At 50.5% G+C, this 21,689-nt stretch overlaps 1 protein-coding gene across 1 annotated transcript in view; it reads left to right on the forward strand.

Moving 5' to 3' along the window:
- The window catches only part of DNAH2 (dynein axonemal heavy chain 2), a 104,528-nt gene that overhangs the window by 19,008 nt on the left and 63,831 nt on the right, over window positions 1-21,689 (forward strand). Inside the window, 10 exon segments of the mRNA XM_013981316.2 lie at window positions 799-1,027; window positions 1,701-1,811; window positions 1,966-2,204; window positions 3,848-4,039; window positions 4,666-4,823; window positions 5,464-5,551; window positions 5,879-6,084; window positions 6,473-6,602; window positions 6,806-6,988; window positions 7,510-7,724. Of these exon segments, the coding sequence (XP_013836770.2) occupies window positions 799-1,027; window positions 1,701-1,811; window positions 1,966-2,204; window positions 3,848-4,039; window positions 4,666-4,823; window positions 5,464-5,551; window positions 5,879-6,084; window positions 6,473-6,602; window positions 6,806-6,988; window positions 7,510-7,724 (1,751 nt within the window).

Below are 21,689 nucleotides of genomic sequence, written 5' to 3' on the forward strand. Positions count from 1 at the left end.
AGTGAGAACTTTGGGAAGCATTTAGAGGTCAGAAACTGAGAAGTTTTAACAACATGGGGGGATGGGGTTGAAAAAAAGTTTTAACAATATTAAAGTTATACGTCTCTGAATGTAAACAACAACAATAAAAACAGCATAAACAGGAGTTCCCATTTTGGCTTAGTGAGTTAAGGACTCGAAGTTGTCTCTGTGATGATGTGGGTTCGATCCCTGGCCTTGCTCAGTGGGTTAAGGATCCAGTGTTGCCATGGCTGTGGTATAGGCCTCAGCTGCAGATCCAATTCAACCCCTAGCCTGGAAACTTCTATATGCTGCAGGTGTGACTGTAAAAAAAAATCCCCAAAATTGAAAAGAGCAACATAAACAAAATGGAAGGTAAATGAAAAAATGAGGGAAAAGCATATGCAAGTGAAACGGAAAACCCCAGACAGCTGTGTCCTCCTTTCTGCTTTTCCTGTGCCCTCTCAGTCCATCCACCCACCCATCCATCATGTGCGGAGCATCTGATACGTCCTGGTCGCTGCCCTAGGTTCTGGAGCCCAGGTGGACGAGATACACAGTCCCTACCCTCAAGGTGTGCTCTCTGCATTTCCTTCTCACATCTGGGGAGGAGTCTCTGTTATGTCCCTGACAAGAGCAGGAGGCATCTCGCGATGCTCATGTCTGGAGAAGGATCAGGGTACAGTGAGGGAACGTGACGCAGAACTCAGCCAGGCTGTCCTGATTGGCGCCTCAGATTCCCTTACGTGTCATGGCTGGGCCTGGAGACTAAACTCTGATCTACTGCCTTCCATGCAGACGCAGAACCAGATTGTCTACTTCATTCGCCAGGCCCCGGTGCCCATCACTCCAGAGAACTTTGAGGCGACTGTGCAGTTTGGGACAGTGCGGGGCTCCTACGTCCCGGCCCTGCTTCGGCTGCTCAGCGGCGTCTTTGCCCCTCAGATCTTTACAAACTCAACCTGGCCCGAGAGCATCCGAAATCATTTTGCTTCTCACCTGCACAGGTTCCTGGCCTGCCTGACAGGTGAGTGCAAAGGCTGGAGTGCCTGCTTTCTCCCCAGGCCCCACCGACAGGCGAGCCAGCGAGGCAGGTGGGAGATTGAGCCAAGCACCTGCTCTGCCTGGCGCAGGGTAGCTACTCGGTATGTGTTTGTCGAATGTGTGGAGCAGGGTACAGAGTTTGCCTTCCAATCCAGACAGTTTTCTGCTGAAGAACAGTTGGCTAGACCGGCGCAGAGCTGGAAATTTCCAAGAGGACGTGTCGGGTACGGGGAGCTGGAGGGAGTGCGGGTGTCATAGAAGAGCGTTGAGGCCGTGGGGGTAGATCTTTGACCTTATTTTAATCTCTTATTATGGCTTGGGGTTTCCTTCTTGCCTTCTATCATTTTCCCGGCTGATATCAAAAAAGCTGAGTTGGGAGTTCCCCAGTGATCCAGTGGTCAGGTGAGGATTCGGTTCTTTCCCTGCTGTGGCCCAGGTTCAATCCCTGGTCTGGGAACTAAGATCTCACATCAAGCTAGTGCTTGCTAAGAGGCCAAAAAAAAAAAAAAAAGCAAAAAAAGCATGAGTCGTTGTTTCTCCTTCCTGCTCTCCTGAAATGCAGCCACTTCCTGGGCTCCAGATCATCAACCACAACTGGAACTGGGGTGGCCTGCACCGTCACCCCCTGTGAGCCCCCAAGTGCTTTCTTTCCTCAGACACTCGGTACAAACTGGAGGGGCACACTGTCCTCTACATCCCCACCGAGGCCGTGAACCTGAAGCCCGAGGCGGTGGTTAAGGACAAAGAGCTGGTGCAGCGGCTAGAGAGTGAGTGGCTGGCCTTTCCCGGGGGGTGGGCATCCTAGGAGAGAGGAAAGGGGGCAGCCCAGAGGCCGGGCCGGCGTCGGGCTGGGAGGGCTCCATAGCGGGCAGAGGGAAGGTCCCAACTGGGCAGCGGTGCAAAGACACGCGCTCCCTGCAGCTGCCATGGTCCACTGGACGCGGCAGATAAAGGAGGTGCTTAGCGCCCAGGAGTCTGTGGAGACGGGAGAAAACTTGGGCCCTTTGGAGGAGATTGAGTTCTGGCGCAACCGCTGCACGGACCTGTCTGGCATCAGTAAACAGCTGGTGAAGCCGGGAGTGAAACACATCGAGTCCATCCTGCGCCTTGCCAAGTCATCCTACCTGGCGCCCTTTATGAAGCTGGCCCAGCAGATCCAGGTCTGTGGGTGGCCCAAGGGAGGGAGGCTTGGCAGAAAGTGGGCAGGGGCTGGGACCATGTAAGCTGCAGAGAGGACGGTGCCAATGTCGTCATCCAAGGCGAAGATAGATGCACCCAGTGTCTGGACTTGCACTTGTGGGAGAGTAAACGTGGGGAAACACGGGGTCCCAAGGAGCGTATCGTTTAGTGAGGGAGCCATCTGGTTAGTCAACGAATATACGACATTGAGCTCCCTCTATGAGCCCAGCCCCTGCAGTCCAGCTGAGGAGTAGACATGCAAGAGAGATGACCCGATGGCAAGGGGCCGAAGACGAACTCATGCGGTTCAGCCAGGAGAGTGGCAAGAGAAACACTTCTTTTTTTTTTTTTTTCTTTTTTGTCTTTTTAGGGCCGGACCTGCGGCATATGGAGGTTCCCAGGCTAGGGGTCTAATTGGAGCTGTAGCTGCCGGCCTACACCAGAGCCATAGCAATGCAGGATCCGAGCCGCGTCTGCAACCTACACTACAGCTCACGGCAACACTGGATTCTTAACCCACTTAGCAAGGCCAGGGATTGAACCTGCAACCTCATGGTTCCTAGTTGGATTTGTTAACCACTGTGCCACAATGGAAACTCTGAGAAACACTTCTTAAAACTTAAGTTTGGGTGTTCCCGTCGTGGCTCAGTGGTTAATGAATCCGACTAGCAACCATGAGGTTACAGGTTCGATACCTGGCCTTGCTCAGTGGGTTAAGGATCTGGCATTGCCTGTGAGCTGTGGTGTAGGTTGCAGATGTGGCTTGGATCCAGTGTTGCTGTGGCTGTGGTGTAGGCTGGTTGTAGTTCCCTGGCGGCACAATGGGTTAAGGATCCAGCATTGTCACTGCTGTGGCTCTGCTTACTGCTGCGGCTCGGGTTCAATCCCTGGCTCAGGAACTCTGCATAGCATAGGCAAAGCCGAAAAAAAAAAAAAAATTAAATGTGGCATGGTATGACAAGTCGATGATGTGAGTGTTGGGCACACAGAGGATTAGAGTGGTCGGTAGACGCAGAAGCCCTCTCTTCCCCGGGGGAATTTGAAGCTAGGTATTCAGGGGTTTGAGTCACAGCTAGGCGGAGCAGTCTAAAGCCCCTGTTGAGATCAGGGCAGTGAAGGGGGCTGGGTGACAACTGTGGGGATGGATGGGAGTGATGTCTGAGCAGTTACTGGGCATCTCCTTTGTGCAGAGTTCTGAGTTCTAGCGGGGCAGCTGGGGCTCACAGTGTGAGAAAAGACATAAAAATACTCTGGTAGAAACTAGTAAGTGAATAAAAGTAGATACATATGGGGAGTTCCCTGGTGGCCCAGAGGGTTAAGGATCTGGTGGTGTTGCTGCCATGGTGTGGGCTCGATTCCTGGCCCTGGGAGCTTACGCATGCCACAGATTCAGCTGAAAAAAAAAAAAAAAAAAAAAAAGAAAGAAAGAAAGAAAAAAAAGTAGATCCATACAAACTCTGGTCCTGAAGGATTGCAGAGACCTGGGGAGACTGGCCCCTAGGTAGGGTTAACTGGGAATGTTGCCCAGGAGAGCAAGTCAACATGGGGTTTAAGGAGGATCAAAAGCGTTGAACCCCTTTTTTTCCAGCGGGTAAGTCTTCTCTTGGTTTCTCTTTCCTGCCAGGATGGCTCTCGTCAAGCACAGTCAAACCTGACTTTTTTGTCGATCCTGAAGGAGCCTTATCAGGAGCTGGCACACATGCAGCCCAAGGACATCGCCAGTAAACTCCCGAGGCTCATCAGCCTCATCCGCATCATCTGGGTCAACTCTCCCCACTACAACACTCGGGAGAGGCTGACCTCCCTCTTCCGGAAGGTGTGGGTCTGCAGAGGGCGGGATGTGCGGGTTAAGGGGGGCGGCCACGGGGCTAGAACTCGGATTTTTGGAGAAGGTGGGGTTCACGGGGCAGGAGATCTGAGGTGAGACGGCAAAGAGGAACTTCCCCCAGGGCAGACAGAGACAGAGGCTTTTGCCTGCCTCAGCCACTGTAGCGATGCTTCGTGCTGGGCCAGCCTTTTTGCTCCCTGATTGGTGTAGCCCAGGCGGGAAGAGGGGCTTGATGGGCACAGGGAGGGAGGCGGGCAGAACAGAGTCCCAGGCCGAGTTGTACCGGAGGGGGAGACCCTCTCCTTCTCATTCCCGAAGGTGGATTTAGGAAGAGGCAGATGTAGGAAGGAATGCCGGCTTTAGAGGAGCAGGACCTGGCACGTTTCATGGGGGTGACGGGGCCAAAGAGAGGGAAGGGCACCGAGCTGAGCGCTGGCTGGAAGAGCAGCAGCAGAGCAGGGACGAGGCAGGGAGTGGGGGTGGCACTGGAGAACCAGGGCCAAGGTGGCTGCCGGAGCCGAATCAAGAGGTAGGAAGCTGAGCCCCGAGGTGTGGTCCTGGGGACTCCGAGCGAGGGAGGGGTGCAGCTCCGGCTGTGGGGACCCTTTCCACAGATGAGCAATGAGATCATCCGCCTGTGCTGCCACGCCGTCTCCCTGGACCGGATCTTTGAGGGCTATGTCATTTCTAGCAAGGAGGACCTGCAGGGCTGCATCTCCTGTTGCCACGCCTGGAAAGACCACTACCTCCGGGCCGTGCAGATGCACACCCAGTACGCCGTGCCTCCCCTCACGTCTGCTATGCTCCCCACCCCCTCGTCGTTCCTCTAGAGGGGGATTCTGACTCCTTTGGCTTGCACTTGAAGCCTATGGATTCTGTTTTACTAGAGGTTGTTTGTTTGTATGTTTCTTTGTTTGGGGTTTATTTGGCCACGGCTGCAGCTTTCTGAAGTTCCCAGCCCAAGAACTGAACTTGTGCCACAGCAGTGACCAGAGCCACAGTAGTGACACCACCAGGTCTTTCACCCGCTGCACCACCAGGGAACTCCCTGGAGTTTTTCCATGCCTCCACATTTTCTCTCTGGATCCGGATATTCCAGCTCCTGGCCCTGGGTTCTCCCAACTCCATAACCTCCCCTCCTTGATTCCGGAATCCCTCCCCGTCCTTCCCTCCGTCTGGGCCATGAGGTCTAAACTCCGTTGTGTGTAAAACCCTCTCCTAGAGCTGGGCTGTTTTGTCTCCTCTCTGGCTCTCTTCACTTTGCATTTCTCCTCTTGGGGTTCAGGAAAAGCGTTTCTTGGGGTCTCACTTTCTAAGGCCCCCCCCCTGAGCTGGGACCCCCCCCCCCTGGCATGGGCAGGCTGACCTCTTGTGTTCCTGCTTCTGACTGGTCGGTCTTTCTCCTGACACAGGTTCTCCAACCGGGGCTGGATCCTCGACCAGACCAGCATATTTGCCCAGGTCGATGCCTTTGTGCAGCGCTGCAAGGACCTCATCGAGGTGGGAAGGCCGTCAGGGAAGGAGACTCAGAGCCGACAGCGGGGGGTGCCGGAGCGGGGGGCCTGGGGCTGGGGCTGCGCTTGGAGCTCGCTGCTTTGACCCTCCAGCATCTCTGTGTCCGACCGCCATCCCGACTTTTGAGACCTGTGCCCGCTCCCCCTGCCTTAGTGCCTCATGTTTCATTCTGCAGCTAAAATTCAAGCCGTGGCAGTCCCTTGCATCTGCTTGGTCCCCTTAGTTTCTAGACGTTTTAAGCTACACCACAGTGCTCAGGACCTAACACATTCAGAAAGGAGGGCAGGGGGCCTCATGCCGCCTTCCTTGCAGGTATGTGACTGTCAGTACCATTTCGCCCGCTGGGAAGATGGCAAGCAAGGCCCCCTTCCCTGCTTCTTTGGAGCTCAGGGGCCCCAGATAACGCGGAACTTGCTGGAGATCGAGGACATCTTTCATAAAAACCTGCACGTGCTGCGAGCCGTGCGAGGTGGCATCCTGGACGTCAAGAACACCTCTTGGCATGAAGACTACAACAGGTGAGGGCTTCCGGCTGGGGAGGGGCTGCGGGGGCCAGAGGCGGGGCCAGGAGCGGGGTTGGGGGAGCACAAGGAAGGAGGTGGCCGCTCCGACTCAGGGTTCCAGAGTCAGCCTTTCTCTGGGTGCGGATCCCGGGTCTGCCACAAACTGGTGAGGGGACTCTGGGCAATTGCTCTCCCAGCTGCAGCCGCGGTTTCCTCACCTGTAAAATACTGTTGTTAGCAATAAGGCCTTGCCTCAGTGCGTTGTTTTGAGGACTAACTGCAGGTCAAGCACGCGGTGTCTGCACCTTGGGAGCCCTCAGGACGTAAGGCCTCGGAGTCCTGCTCAGGGCAGAACTCGGGCCAGGCGAGGCCCGCACCCTTCGACGTGCCTCCAATGGTGCAGGTTCCGGGCTGGAGTCAAGGACCTGGAGGTGATGACTCAGAACTTGATCACCTCCGCCTTCGAGCTCGTCCGCGACGTGGAGCACGGGGTGCTGCTGCTGGACACCTTCCACCGGCTCGCAGCCCGAGAGGTGCGGCTGCTCGCCGCCTCCTCCAGCCCTGCTTTATGCTTTCCTCCTGCTCCTTCCACACGCCCTCCAGCCTCTGCCCACGCCCTCTCTAAGTTGCCAGTGTCTCTTATCGTCCCACTGGTCCCCCAGTGTCTGGATGGCTTGGGAGCGGGACGGGGAGCCACCTGCCCTCGCCGTGTTGTCAGTGTCCTCTCGTCCGTCAGGCTATCAAGCGGACATACGACAAGAAGGCGGTGGATCTCTACATGCTGTTCAATGGCGAGCTGGCCCTCGTGAACCGTGAGCTGAACAAGAAGTGGCCGTACCTGGAGCCCTACATGGCCCAGCACTCCGGGCAGGCGCACTGGCTGCGGGTCCTGCGGCGCCGCATCGACAGAGTCATGAACGTGAGCCTGGGCTCGGGGACCTCGTCGGTGAGAGGGCGGAGCGCGCAGGCTGAGCGCTGGGGGCCGGGAGGTGGGGACCGTCCCGAGAGGCCCCCGGAGAGCGAGCGGGGAGGGGGCAGACGTGGTGGCCTGTGCTGGGGAAGGGCTCGCGCTGGGTTGCAGCCTTGGGCCTCTTCAGTCCTTCACCTCCTGTGCAGGACTTGACTCCTATAACGGACTGTGATTGACTCGTCCCGGCTGGTTTCCTCCTGCCCAGTCTCTGTCCTTGCCCTTCTTCACTCTGACTCCCTTTCTCATTGGGCCTGGTCTCCTGCACTCACATTCCTTTCGGCTCCAGCTTCCCTCTGCGCAGCCACAACCCAAAATCTCAGTGGCAAGCCTTACACATAGTGTGTGTGTGTATGTGTGTGCATGTGCGCGTGCGCGTGTGTGTGCGTGTGCGCGCGCCGTTGGTCTCAGGGAGATGGTACCACAGAGGAACGTGGCAAGTAGGCTCGGGCGGCTCTGCTGCTTCCTCGCAGTGTCTTTCCAACGCTCATTTCCTGCCTCACATCGGGACCGGAGAGGAGAGCGTACACACCTATCAGCAGATGGTCCAGGCCATTGATGAACTGGTTCGAAAAACCTTCCAAGACTGGACCTCAACGCTGGACAAGGACTGTGTTCGCCGGCTGGATACGCCGTTGCTACGAATCAGCCAGGAGAAGGCGGGCATGCTGGACGTCAACTTTGACAAGTATGAGACCCACCCTGCCTCCCTCCCCCTCTGCCCGTCCTGTCCTTGGCACAATTCCCTTCTCCTCCCAAGACTTTTAACTCCCATCTCTGGGTTTCTCTCTCCATTTTTCTGACTCTTATCCCATGATATGTTCATTATCACTTCTTAATTTTAATTTCACAGTTTGTCTTTAAAAAAATGATTAAAAATAGAAAAACCCTGGAGTTTCCATTGTGGCTCAGCAGAAACGAACCTGACTAGGAACTATGAGGATGCGGGTTCGATCCCTGGCCTTGCTCAGTGGGTTAAGGATCTGGGGTTGCTGTGAGCTGCAGTATAGGTCGTGGCCATGGCTTGGATCCAGCGTTGTTGTGGCTGTGATGTAGGCCAGCAGCTGTAGCTCCGATTCCACCCCTAGCCTCAGAACCTCCATATGCCACACCTGTAGCCCTTAAAAAAAAAAGAAAAAATAGAAAAACCCCAGTAACCTGTGATGTAGGTGTTCTGCCACTAGATGGCTGTGATCGCACAGAGAAATCACCCAAACCGTGAACCACAGAGGGGCTCTTCAGATCGCATCGTGCCGTCTTACAGCTTTATAATCATGACCTTTTCATATTACCATTATTTTAAGTTTAATTGATCCATTTAGTAGTTATTCCAAAATGTATAGTGAGTGCTTTTCACGGGCGAAGAACCGGGATGGGTGCAGGGGACACATGTGGTGGCGAGGTCCCGGCCCTCTGTTGCTCTGTAAAGCAGCTCTACCTGCGTGTTGTGCTTGCTTTTCATAGAAGGTGCAGGAGGAGGAAATGAAGCCACGTAGGCGACTGTGTACAGAGATGACAAGCTTTTCTTGGCTGTGCCCAAGGCGTGGAGATGTTCCCACTGCAGTGACAGCTGCTGGGTCCTTAACCTGCCGAGCTACAGGGGAACTTCCTGTGACAGTTCTTTCCTAGTCGGAAGGAAGGCACTTTCTCCTGGATTGGTTTTGGCTCCCTCTTGTCATCAGCGAGGCCTAGTGTGAGTCGCTTCCCATGCTTCTGGGCTGTTGCTGCCAGAACCGGCTTACCTCGTGGAATGTTCTTATCTGCCGGGGCACGTGTAGAAGGGGCTTTGCCAGACATGGCGCGTGTGGAGATGGCGCCTGGGACGGAGGGCCTGGGAGAGACTGACCTGGGAGCCGGAGGCAGCCTGACCAGGGGCAGATGACACGTGACGTTTGAGGCAGGAAGCAAGATGGAGAAGATGGAGAAGCAGCGCCGAGTGCCAGGTCAGCGGGGTGAGGGGAAGGCCGTGGTGAGAAGGACACAGATGTGGGAAACCGCGTGGCTCAGGAAGCGGGTGTCAAGACGAGGCTGAGAGGCTTGAGGTGCGCCTTTGACCTGGAAGGGGTGCGGAGCTCTGCTTTGATGGGGCTCACGGTTTCTGAGGAATGGGCCAAGCAGGATCCTACAAAACAGCCTCTTAGATCAGTGATGAGATTTTGAAGAGGTGGAAGACTAGGCCAAGGTTACCCCAGCTATGGCACTGGTAAGCGCACAATGGGGTTACGTCTGCCAGGCGCCTTGTCCCATTCAGCTGGGCACCCCCAAAGGCACGGGGTTTGGGGAGGCGCCCGGATGCAGTTGGAACAACATGAATTTGAGCACACGCAGCCCACCAGTAGTCGTAGCCCTTTTCCCAGGCATTGCCGGGGTGCATTCAAATAACAGAATTTTATAAACACCAGTGATCGCTATTCACATTTTAAGTACGAGAGAAAACAAGAGTTGAGAAAGAGAGGAAGAGAGGCCTTAGGTCAGCGCTGGTTGAGGGCTACTTCCTCTAATCCTCAGGGTCGGCCAGTGAGAGTGAGTAAAGCCTAAGCTTCAGTGCCAGGCAGACCAGGGTTCGAAGCCCAGAGCAGGTCGGTTTTGCTATGTGACCTCAGGCAAGCACTGCATTTCCTGGAGCCTGAGTTTCCCCATCTACTTAAAAAATCATTTTCTGAAGTGCTCAGGAGGCGAGATGACATGTGTCAAAGTCCTCACAAAGAATAAGCAATAAATATTATTTTCCTTTCAAAAAATGGCCTCATAAAGCTTGGCGATCACAGTATTTTCAGAATAATTTGGCAAGGTGATACAATTTTAAAAGCATTTTTACCTTTTAGAAGGGGTAATGTACCCATGTTCTAAAATTCAAAAGTCTCGGAGTTCCCATTGTGGCTCAGTGGTTAACGAATCCAACTAGGAACCATGAGGTTGTGGGTTCAATCCACGGCCTTGCTCAGTGGATCGGGTGTTGCCGTGAGCTGTAGTGTAGGTCGCAGACACAGCTCGGATCCCATGTTGCTGTGGCTGTGGTGTAGGCCGGTGGCTACAGCTCTGATTCGACCCCTAGCCTGGGAACCTCCATATGCCGCAGGAGTGGCCCTAGAAAAGACAAAAAAAATAAAAAAAATAAAATAAAAAAATAAAATAAAATTCAAAAGTCTCAGAGTTCCCTGGTGGCCTAGCAGTTAGGGACTCGGCATTGTCACCACAACGGCTCATGTTACTGCTGTGGCTTGGGTTCAGTCCTTGGCCCAGGAACTTCCACATGCTGCAGGCATGGCCAAAAAAAAAAAAGTAAAAATAAAATTCAAAAGTCATCCCAGGGCTGAAAATGAAAAATCTCCCTGAGTTCCTGTCTTGGTGCAACGGAAACAAATCCGACTAGGAACCATGAGGTTTCGGGTTTGATTCTTGGCCTCACTCAGTAGGTTAAAGGATCCGGCGTTGCTGTGAGCTGTGGTGTAGGTCGCAGACATGGCTTGGATCTGGCGTTGCTATTGCTGTGGCTGTGGCGTAGCCTGGCGGGTAGAGCTCTGACTAGACCCCTAGCCTGGGAACTTCCATATTCCCTGGGTGTGGCCCTAAAAATACCAAAAAAAAAAAAAAAAAAAAAAAAGAAAAGAAAAAAGAAAAATCTCCACGGCTGTCCATCAGTGATTCAGTTCCCCATGTAACTCCCAGGGATTAGAGTGTGTGTCTAAGTACACTTGTTAATATAAATCATAGCATACTGTACTCTCTGTACATTCAAAATATTCTCAAAATGATTTATTTGGGTTTTTTTTTTGTTTGTTTGTTTTTGTTTTTTTTTTTGTCTCGTCTTTTTGTTGTTGTTGTTGCTATTTTTTGGGCTGCTCCTGCGGCATATGGAGGTTCCCAGGCTAGGGGTTGAATCGGAGCTGTAGCCACCAGCCTACACCAGAGCCACAGCAACGGGGGATCCGAGCCAAGTCTGCAACCTACACCACAGCTCACAGCAACGCCGGATCGTTAACCCACTGAGCAAGGGCAGGGATCGAACCCGCAACCTCATGGTTCCTAGTCGGATTCGTTAACCACTGCGCCACGACGGGAACTCCTATTTGGTTTTTACATTGTAGAATTCTTGATCTTTTTAGAAAATCTGCAAGTGCAGAAAGTAGAAGGAAAAAAGTTCCCCCCAAAGACAACTACTCTTAATGATTTATTTTTTATCATCCCCCATCCCCATTTATATAGTTGTGTTTTTTAAGTTTAAAAATCTCTCTCTTTTTTTAAAAAAATTTTGTGGCCACACCTGTGACATATATCCCAGGAGAGGGATTAAATCTGAGCCACAGCTGCAGCAATGCCAGATTTTAACCCACTGTGCTGAGGATGGAACCTGAGCCATAGCAGTAACCCTTGCCGCTGTGGTGACATTGATGGATCCTTAACCCACCACACTGCAAGAGAACTCCCAGAACTACTTAATTGGTATTCTTATTTTTCTTTGTTGGCTGCCCTGAGGCATAGGGCGTTACTGGGCAGGGATCAGATCCGAGCCACAGTTGCCATCTAAGCCGCAATTGGGGTAACGCTGAATCCTTCACCCACTGTGCCAGCCTGGGAATCAAACCTTCGTCCCAGTGCTCCCAAGATGCCGCCAGTCCCATTGCACTGCAGCAGGAACATCCCAGAACTACATAATTATTTTTCATGGCTTATAGCATCCCATGATTTGGCTCTACTGAGTCAACCAACCCACTCCTGATGGCCTCAGAAGTTGTACTGTTTCCGAACGGTTCCTGAATATTCTGCTCTGGGGGCTTTCGCCTGGGCTTCCTGCATCTTGTTGCCTTCCCCCCACAGCAATGTGTCTACCTGATGTTTGAACTTAGGGCCCGTGGAGCCCGGATAAACTTAGGAGGCCACTTTTCGGTCTGCTGTGATGGCCTCTTGGCCAGGGACACATCAGCTATTTATCACAAACATCATTTGCATAATCTTCATAGTGGAGCTTAACAAGGCAACTTCGGGCTGAGTGTTTACGGCCTGGGCTTCGCTGAAACCCAAATAATGGCTAAAATACTTCTTCCAGAGAGAAGCGGTACCCCAGTCCTTTTTGGCAGTTGTTGTCTAGAGAGACCTGTTACAGGCTGCTTTATTTACATTTTTGTGGTTTTAAGATAAAACTGCCTCAGACCAGTAAATAACGTATAGGGAAAGAAACCCAACCAAAACAAAACGTGATCCCAGGGAAGGATTTGGAAAAGTCTGGGCCTATTAAGCCAGTAAAGACATCCAGGACAGTTTCAGCTTTTCCCAAGTGTATGGAAGCTCCAAGCAGGGGCAGATAACTTTATCAGGTGTGCTTTTTTGTGTTCATGGTCTAGATAAGATCTTAAAATGAGCAGGCTCTTCAGTTGTCCTGATTGTCCTCAGAATTACCTGACTCGCCCTTAGTGCTGGGAGCTTTCCAGTCCTTAATAGCACCTACTTTATCTCACGAGCGGTGTTGTTATCCCACCTTACATCCCAAATATTTGAACTCTGCAGTCCGAATCGGCTTTTACCACATTTTACAGCCGGACCAGCTTTACAGATTGCACTTAACACAAACATATTCCAGATGTCATCTGATGCCAGGCTGACAAGAGCTGTGCTTATCACTTTGCATGTCACAGAGCCCTCTGGGTCCTGGGGCTTCTCCAGGCCAGGACAGGGGACACTGGTGTCTGTCTGAGTGTTGTGTCTAGGGCTCCCTCTTCCTCCCTTTCTCCCAATTTATTTCTCCGTTAGGTCTGTGCATTCTGGGCTGTCGGCGCCAAACCCAGCCGGCGTCTCTGACCTGCCTCTCCTGCCTGGCCACTTGTCCAAGGACAAATGAGAAACTGCTTTACAAAAATAATTCCCCAGACTGCTTTTTTTTTTCAAAGAAATTTTGTCAATGAAATACATTTCCAGCCCAGAAATTTATTGACGAATTTCCGCCAAGACCGACCGTCATTGTGAAAAAAGATCCTCAGAGAGCTGTCAGCTCAACGTCAGGAAGGTATTTTCCAAATTCATCCTGTTGACTGACAAGTTAACATTTGATAACTTGCCTTAAAGTTATTTTGAAAAATCTTGTCAAGGTGAGAAAATGGGAGTTCCCGTCGTGGCTCAGCGGTTAACCAAGCCAACTAGTGTCTGTGAGACCTGGGTTCGATCCCTGGCCTTGCTCAGTGGGTTAAGGATCCAGCATTGATGTGAGCTGTGGTGTAGGTCGAACACGAGGCTCAGATCCCGTGTTGATGTGGCTGTGGTGTAGGCGGGCGGCTATAGCTCCAATTAGACCCCTAGCCTGGGAACCTCCATATGCTGCGGGTGCGGCCCGAAAAAGACGAAAAGAAAAAAAAAAAAAAAAAGAAGAAGAGAAAATAAAGAAACACATCATGCATGGGGCACTGTTGGATAGTATACACACCCACGCGGACTTGGCAAGACGCTAACAGAGTCCAACTCCAGGTCTTTAGCTCGAAGAACATCTGAGAATGTGTTTCTGCTGCTGGAAATGTCCCCTTATGGAGTCACACCTTGCCCTGCTCCCTGGAGAGAGAGCGCTAACAGTGACTGTCAGTTTTTGGTTAAACTGACAGTCACTGTTTTTCTTAGCATGGCTCTGTAAGTATGGTTTCCTGCTGAGCCAGGTCATTTTCTGTTGTTCTGGTTTTCTCCTGGCTGGTAGGTACCATGTTGGTTGGCTCTTTTTGGAATTAATAGTTGTCTCACTATGTTTGCTAGCACACTTTCACTCTCATTAATTCTTCCAGAGCAACGGATAAAACCCCTTTGAGTGGTTTTCCCTGCCCCCCGACGGGCCAGGCGTGTTAGCGGTTTCGTGTTTTCCTTAGCGCCCCTGTCCTGGAATGCCCTGTCAGACGGGTCGCTTGCAGGCCGCTGCACGTGTGTCACCCTGTGACGTCCCTGAGCCTCTCTCTTGTTTTATTTCCTATTTGCTTTTGAGTGCCCCTTTCTTGGCTAAGGCCCTTGTTCTTTAGTAGCTTTCTGAGAAAGGGGTCCTGGGAGGTGAAGTTTTTTGAGTTCTCGCACAAATGACAACAACTGTTTTCTGCCTCACATAATCGGTCATTTGACTGGATTTGGAAATCTAGATTGAGAGTAATTTTCCTTTGTTTTGGTTGCTGTCTTTTACTTTGGAGCCTTTATTTTTATTTTTATTTATTTTTTGGTCTTTTGTCTTTTTAGGGCCACACCCACAGCATATGGAGGTTCCCAGGCTAGGGGTTCAGTCGGAGCTACAGTCGCCAGCCTACGCCACAGCCACAGCCACGCCAGATCCAAGCTGTGTCTGCGACCTACACCACAGCTCACAGCAACGCCGGATCCTTAACCCACTGAGCAAGGGCAGGGATTGAACCCGCAACCTCATGGTTCCTAGTCGGATTCATTTCCACTGCGCCACGATGGGAACTCCAGAAGGCTTTCTTTAAATGTCTTTAAATGTCTGGTAATGTTCATTTGTGTTTGAGAAAGCCTTATTCACTTTGAAGAATTTTGACACAGTTTCAAAAATAACATCTACTTTGGTGGAGATCTTTGAGCTTTGGAAAAACAGCATTCCTTTTTCCATAATCTCTTAAAAATTTTTTATTATATTTGATTTACAGTGTTCTGTCCATTTCTGCTATACAGCAAGGTGACCTAGTTATACATACATATACATGCTTTTTCTCATATTATCTTCCATCCTGTTCCATCACAAGTGACTGGATATAGTTCCCTGTGCTTTACAGCAGGACCCCGTGGCTCATCCGCTCCAAATGCAGTAGGTTGTATATACTACATAAGCTCTTAACGTAGCGGAAGTTGCCCGGCTAGCTCAGTTGGTAGAGCACGAGACTCTTAAAGTAAGCATCGCAAATAAATGAGCTCTTGAAAATATTTTCCTTCATTGGAAGATTCCTCTCCAATAAACGGGAAAAATTTGAAATGTGCTATTATTTCCTATATTATTAATTTTGTGCTTGCCTGTAGAGTAGACACAAAATAGTCTGGAATTTCCACCTCGGTGTCTCAGTAATATTCAGAATGCAAAGTTTCATCAGAGTATCTTCAGGTTATGGAGACTTTGATCCTCTGTGATTAAATAGTGCAGTTTCATTTTTTTGAAAAAGAAGAAACCACATAGATTTACAAAGTCAAGTGACTTTTAGTCAGGATTAAAAATTTTTTTAGTATGACCTATTTTCTTCTGCTATTTTGTGAGTTTCCTCTTTTTTTTTTTTTTTTTTTTTTTTGTCTTTTTGCCATTTCTTGGGCTGCTCCCTCGGCATGTGGAGGTTCCCAGGATAGGGGTCTAATTGGAGCTGTAGCCGCTGGTCTACACCACAGCCTCAGCAACGCGGGATCAGAGCCGCGTCTGCGACCTACCCCACAGCTCACAGTAACGCTGGATCCTTAACCCACTGAGCAAGGCCAGGGATTGAACCCACAACCTCATGTTTCCTAATCGGATTCGTTAACCACTGCACCACGACGGGAACTCCTGTGAGTTTCCTCTTTACATTTGGATCTTGGGGAGTTCCCATCATGGACCTTGGATCCATTTGCCATTTATTCTGATGTAGAGAGACAAGTGCAGATGCAATTTGAGTTGGTTTTGTTTAAAATCTATCCCCAGGTGGCTAGTCAGTTGACCTGATCTCATTTATCGAACTGCTATCTTTATAACAAATTCCCCAGTATATCTGTGTCTATTTTGGAACTCACTCTTCTGTTCTGCTAGGTCTCTTTATTCATGTGTGGGAACCAAATTGTTCTTGATTATTGTCCTCATTACTTTCTATTTTAGAGTTTGATGTGATATTTCAAATATTTATTTCTCGCAAGAACCTTAGTATCTCTGTTTGGTTCTGAAAATAGTCCTATTCCTATTTTTTTGGAACAAGGATTGGGCTAAATTTACAGGTTAATGTAAGAATGAATATTTTTAAGACTTGAATCTTTCTATCCAAGAATAGCATTCTTTCGGAGTTCCCGTTGTGGCACAGCGGAGATGAAAATCCAACTAGGAACCAGAGGTTGTGGGTTTGATCCCTGGCTTTGCTCAGTAGGTTAAGGATCTGATGTTGCCATGAGCTGTGGTGTAGGTCACAGATGCGGCTCGGATCCTGCATTGCTGTGGCTGTGGTGTAGGCCAGCGGCTGTAGCTCCAGTTGGACCCCTAGCCTGGGAGCCTCCATATGCCGTGGGTGTGGCCCCTAAAAAGTCAAAAAGACAAAAAAAAAAGAAAAAGAAAAAGAAAAAAAGAAGAATAGCATTCTTTCTTTTCGTCTCCCCTGCGCCATGATGGGTACTCCTTTAGCATTCTTTCTTTCTTTCAACTTATCTGTCTTTTTTTTGTTGTTCATAAGCCACTTTTCCCATATACATTAACCAACTAACAAGAAATTTTATTATATAAACATTTTTTGTTAATCTGTTGATTTTTGGTGTTTTATTTTTATTGTTTTAATTATCAGTTTCCTTTTTTTTTTTTTTTTTTTTTTTTTTTTTTGCTATTTCTTGGGCCGCTCCCACGGCATATGGAGGTTCCCAGGCTAGGGGTCGAATCGGAGCTGCAGCCACCAGCCTACGCCAGAGCCACAGCAACGCGGGATCCGAGCCGCGTCTGCAACCTACACCACAGCTCACGGCAACGCAGGATCCTTAACCCACTGAGCAAGGGCAGGGACCGAACCCGCAACCTCATGGTTCCTAGTCGGATTCGTTAACCACTGCGCCACAACGGGAACTCCTAATTATCAGTTTCTTTTTCTCCTTGATAATGTTTAAATGGTCATAGTTTTTATATTGGAAAACTTTGATTTTAATGCTAATTTTGTATTGAGCCCCCTTTACATCTAACCTCCTTGTTTAAAATAGTTTTTTTCCTTTTAAAAACATGTTTTATTATGAAAGTATCATACACACAGAGAATTACTTAAAACTTAACATGTTCAGTTTAACAAATAAGTATAGGGAGTTCCCACTGTAACTCAGCAGGTTAAGAATCAGACTAGTATCCATGAGGGATGTGGGTTTGATCCCTGGCCTCGCTCAGTGGGCTGAAGGATCTGGTGTTGTCAGGTGTGGTACAGGTCGAAGACTTGGCTCGGATCTGGTGTTGCTGCGGCTGCCGCTCAGATTGATCGCCTAGCCTGGGAACTTTCATGTGCCACAGGTTTGGTCATAAGAAGGCAAAAAAAAAAAAAAAGGTATAAAATAGACGCCCTTGTCACTATCACCAGGTCAAGGAATGGACATGGCCAGGAGTTGAGAAGTTCCTCACTTGTAATTATTTTTCAGCTGAATTAGTTGTCAACACTTACAATTCAAGAGATTTTATATTAAAAACCCACCTTCTGAAATTCCCTTGTGGCTCAGCAGACTAAGGGTCTGATGTTGTCACTGCTGCAGCTTGGGTCTGCTGTGGCGTGGGATTGATCCCTGGTCCTGGAACTTCCACATGCTGTGGGTGCAGCCAAAAAAGGAAAAAAAAAAAAAAAAAAGAAGCGGAAAATAAAAACCTCACCATCTGGCCTCTCTTGGAAAATCAGACAAAGTAGTCACACTGGGCATTTGGCAGCAAATGTCTGGAACCCTGGAACAGTGGTTCTTTAACGTTATAAATTTTTTTTCTATTTAGAGCCATGCCTGCTGATTATGGAATTTCCTGAACAGGGGATAGAATCCAAGCTGTAGCTGCGATCTATGTTGCATCCTTAACTCACAGCACCACAAGGGAACTCCCTGATCTCTTTTTCGTGAGGTCTTTTTTTTTTCCCCTTTTATGGATGCACCTATGGCATGTGGAAGTTCCTGGGCTAGGGGTTTAATCAGAGCTGCAGCTACTAGCCCACACCACATCCACAGCAATGCCGTATCTGAGCTGCCTCTGCAACCTTTATCACAGCTTTCGGCAACGCCAGATCCTTAACCCACTGAGCAAGGTCAGGGATCGAAACCGCATCCTCACAGACCTCATGTCCTGTTCTTAACCTGCTGAGCCACAGCGGGAACTCCAGCAATGGCTCCTTTGTTTTATTTTTATTTTTTGATTTTTAGGGCTGCACCTGTGGCATATGGAAGTTCCCAGGCTAGGGGTCTAATTGGCGCTACAGCTGCTGGCCTATGCCACAGCCACAGCAACATGGGATCTGAGCCTCGTGTTCAACTTACACCACAGCTCACATCAATGCTGGATCCTTAACCCATTGAGCGAGGCCAGGGATCGAACCGGCCACCTCATAGTTCCTAGTCGGATTTGTTTCTGCTGATGCCTGGGAACTTCAGCAATGGCTCCTTTAGGTGGACCACACACTTTGTCACTCAACAGGAGGCCAAACCTCAGTTGCCATTTATCATTGAACGACACTTGCCGGAGAGATTGCAATTCTTGAACTTTGCTTATGGTGATAAAAAAGTTACTGGTTGGCTGTTGGAAAGTCAGGCTGAGGGAGGACGAGCAGTTCTGGCTCAGGCAGTGGAGCGGTGTCCTCAGCTTCCGGAAGAGCTGAAGCTGTGCAGTGGGTGAGGTCACCCAGGGCCAGTGTGTTGGGTGTGAAAAACCTTGAGGGGCCCCCACATCAGGGGGCTGCATGGGAAGCAGATGCTTTGCTGGGTCTCCAGCACCCGGCGGCACGCGATCTCCAAAGGGGTCCTGGGGGAAAGGCAGTGCTGACAAGAGGGGGTTCAGGAGCCAGGGGGAGAGTGTCCCAGGAGGGCAGGGGGAGGCCACGGGGATGCTAAGACCCGCGGAGAGATCCGAGGATAAGGCCAGGGAGGTCCTCGGGGTTAGCTGCAAGTCCCCACGAGGTCCCGGCCAGCTTGATGAACGCAGATTTAGAGGGAGGGTGGGAGCCAGCTCTCAGGGACTGAAGAATGGGAGGAAAGGAAAGGGAGGGGATTCAGGAGGAAGAGTCTTTGCAGCAGGTAGGCTGTGTAAGGGGCACAGAGTGTGGTACTGTTGCCAAAACCTGGCCTCTGTCCATAGGTGCCGAAACGCGGAGACAGAGTTTTGGGTGAAGGAAAAAAAAATAGCTTTTTTTTGCTCTGCCATGCAAAGGAGGCCACAGCAAGACTCTGCCTTCTTTTGGGAAAGAATTGCAGGGAGTTTTATAGTGTAACAGGAGAAAAACAGGGTTTCAGATAAGAATCAGGATTGGGGCAGACATGCGCTCTTTTTTTTTTTAGCGAATCTTCCTCACGAAGCTGGGGTCAGGAGATCCCGACAGGATCCTGGGGGTGGTCTTCTGGGTTATCGCCTAGAGTAGCAGTACTTGCGAAAAGGGCATATTGATCAGAGACTAGAACAAACTAGGAAAGCTCCTGAAAAACATCTTGTGCTAATCATCTTGAACTCACAGGCAGTTGTGCGCAGGGTGTCTAATCGTTAGCTGCCAGGTGACTGCGTTTCGGGTGCAATCGAACGAGGGAGGGAGGAGCACAGGAGGGGCTCCAACCTGTTCAGGTTTAAAGTTCTCATTTCTAAAAGAAGCATCAGGCGTATAAGTTGTAGGTGTGTGAGGTGCCTACGTCATTGTGTGTATCCCTTGAGAGGGACCCAGGATCCTGCCCCCAGGCTGCGCTGTTGTTGCTAGACTGTTCCTGGTCTCTGCTTCCCCTCCCTCCCCTGATCAGCAGCTGTCGGAACCTGCCCCTAAGGACCAAGGGAAGGCCATGGAGGCAAAAGGAGACCCATTTCCTAAAAACAGGAAATGAGGGGCACAGAAAGGGTTTTGTGCTCAGGAGCCCCACGGGGCCCTGCTCAGGTTGCAGTACCTGTGGAAGGATAGGGGTTGAGGGGAAGGCTGGGTTTTGTTTTTTAAGACTGTAGAAACGTGGCTTATTTAAATGTTGATGGGAAGGAACTGGTAGGTTTGAAGGTGCCGTGGAGCTGGAGAAGATGGGATCGGAGAAAGCCGGGGAGCCAGGTCAGATCCCAGAGCCCAGGAGGAGGGCTGCTGTTGTTGTAAATGGGAGCCCTCGCAGGGCGGACAGCGGCAGGTGTTGCTAAGTTTCAGTGAAGGGGCACGTGGGGTTCCCACCTCGGGGTTCTCCGCTGGGGGAGGTGGGGCTTTCTGCAGAGAGGGGGCGGGGCAGGCCAGGCTCGTGAAAGCAAGGACTCTGCAGGCTGTCACTGCGAGAACAGGAGGGACAGCAGGTTGGGGAAACCCCAGGGATGCAGCCCAGAGAGGCCAGCCGGGACCGGAGAACCTGAACGAGCAGCGTGCTGCTCTGTGGGGTTGCGTGCTCTCCTCCAGCCCTGCTCCGCCCGTGGATTGAGCCAGGGTGGGGGACTTGCCCGGTGGCTTAGACTAAGGAATGGGGCAAAAGAGTGAGGATTGGCAAGCAAGCGAGCAGTGGCAGTGGAGGAGGAGGTCAGTTGGGAGGATTTGAGTGCAGGTGCTGGAATGCAGGGAGGAAGCTGGGCCAGGAGAGGGGCCGTCTGTGTGATTATCTCAGAGGTGGTCAAACATGAGTTCCAGCCAGGATGTGACCGCTGAAGGTGGTGGTTGGGGCGGCGGCAGGGAGCAGGAGAAGGTCGTGGGTGTGAGGTGGCAAGGGACACAGAATGAGGTCCACAAAGGCAATTTCAAATTTTCTGGTTTTGCTAAAAAAAAAAAAAAAAAAAAGGAGTTCCCACTGTGGTGCAGTTGCTTAAGAATTTGACTGCAGTGCTTGGGTCACAGCGGAGGGAGGCATGGGTTCCATCCCTAGCCTGGCACAATGGGTTAAAGGATCCAGTGTTGCCCCAGCTGAGGCTTGAATTCAATCCCTGGCCCAGGGAAACTTCCTTATGCCAAGGGTGTAGCCATACAAAAAAAAAATTCTGGTTTTGGAGTTCCCTGGTGGCTCAGGGGGTTAAGAATTTGGTGTTGTTGCTTCCATGGCATGAGTTGGATCCCTGGCCTGGGAACTTCCCCATGCTGCGAGTGTGGCCAAAAAAATAAAATAAAATAAAACTTTCTGGGTTTGCATTTAATGAAGGAAAAAGAAACAGGTGAAATTAATTTTAGTATTCAAACCAATGTGCCCCAAATATTATCATGCCAACAGGTAATCAATGTGAAAAATTATCCATGGGGAGTTTTTTTTTTTTTTTTTTGGTCTTTTTTTTGTTGTTGTTGCTATTTCTTGGGCCGCTCCCGTGGCATATGGAGGTTCCCAGGCTAGGGGTCTAATCGGAGCTGTAGCCAGTGGCCTACGCCAGAGCCACAGCAACGCGGGATCCGAGCTGCGTCTGCGACCTACACCACAGCTAACGACAACGCCGGATCGTTAACCCACTGAGCAAGGCCAGGGACTGAACCCGCAACCTCATGGTTCCTAGTCGGATTCGTTAACCACTGCGCCACGACGGGAATTCCTATCATTATTATTTTTTAATAGTTATTTCTCCTACTGTACAGCATGGTGACCCAGTTACACATACATGTACCCATTCTATTTTCGAATGTTATCAGGCTCCATCATAAGGGACTAGACATAGTTCCCAGTGCTACACAGCAGGATCTCATTGCTAGTCCATCCCAAAGGCAATAGTTTGTATCTGTTAACCCCAAGCTCCCCAACCACCCCGCTCCCTCCCCCTCGGCAACCACACGTCTATTCTGCAAGTCCGCGGGGAGTTTTCTATTCTCTTTTCCATCCCAAATCC

Source organism: Sus scrofa, chromosome 12, assembly GCF_000003025.6.
Source record: "Sus scrofa isolate TJ Tabasco breed Duroc chromosome 12, Sscrofa11.1, whole genome shotgun sequence".
NCBI classification, from domain to species: Eukaryota; Metazoa; Chordata; class Mammalia; order Artiodactyla; family Suidae; genus Sus; species Sus scrofa.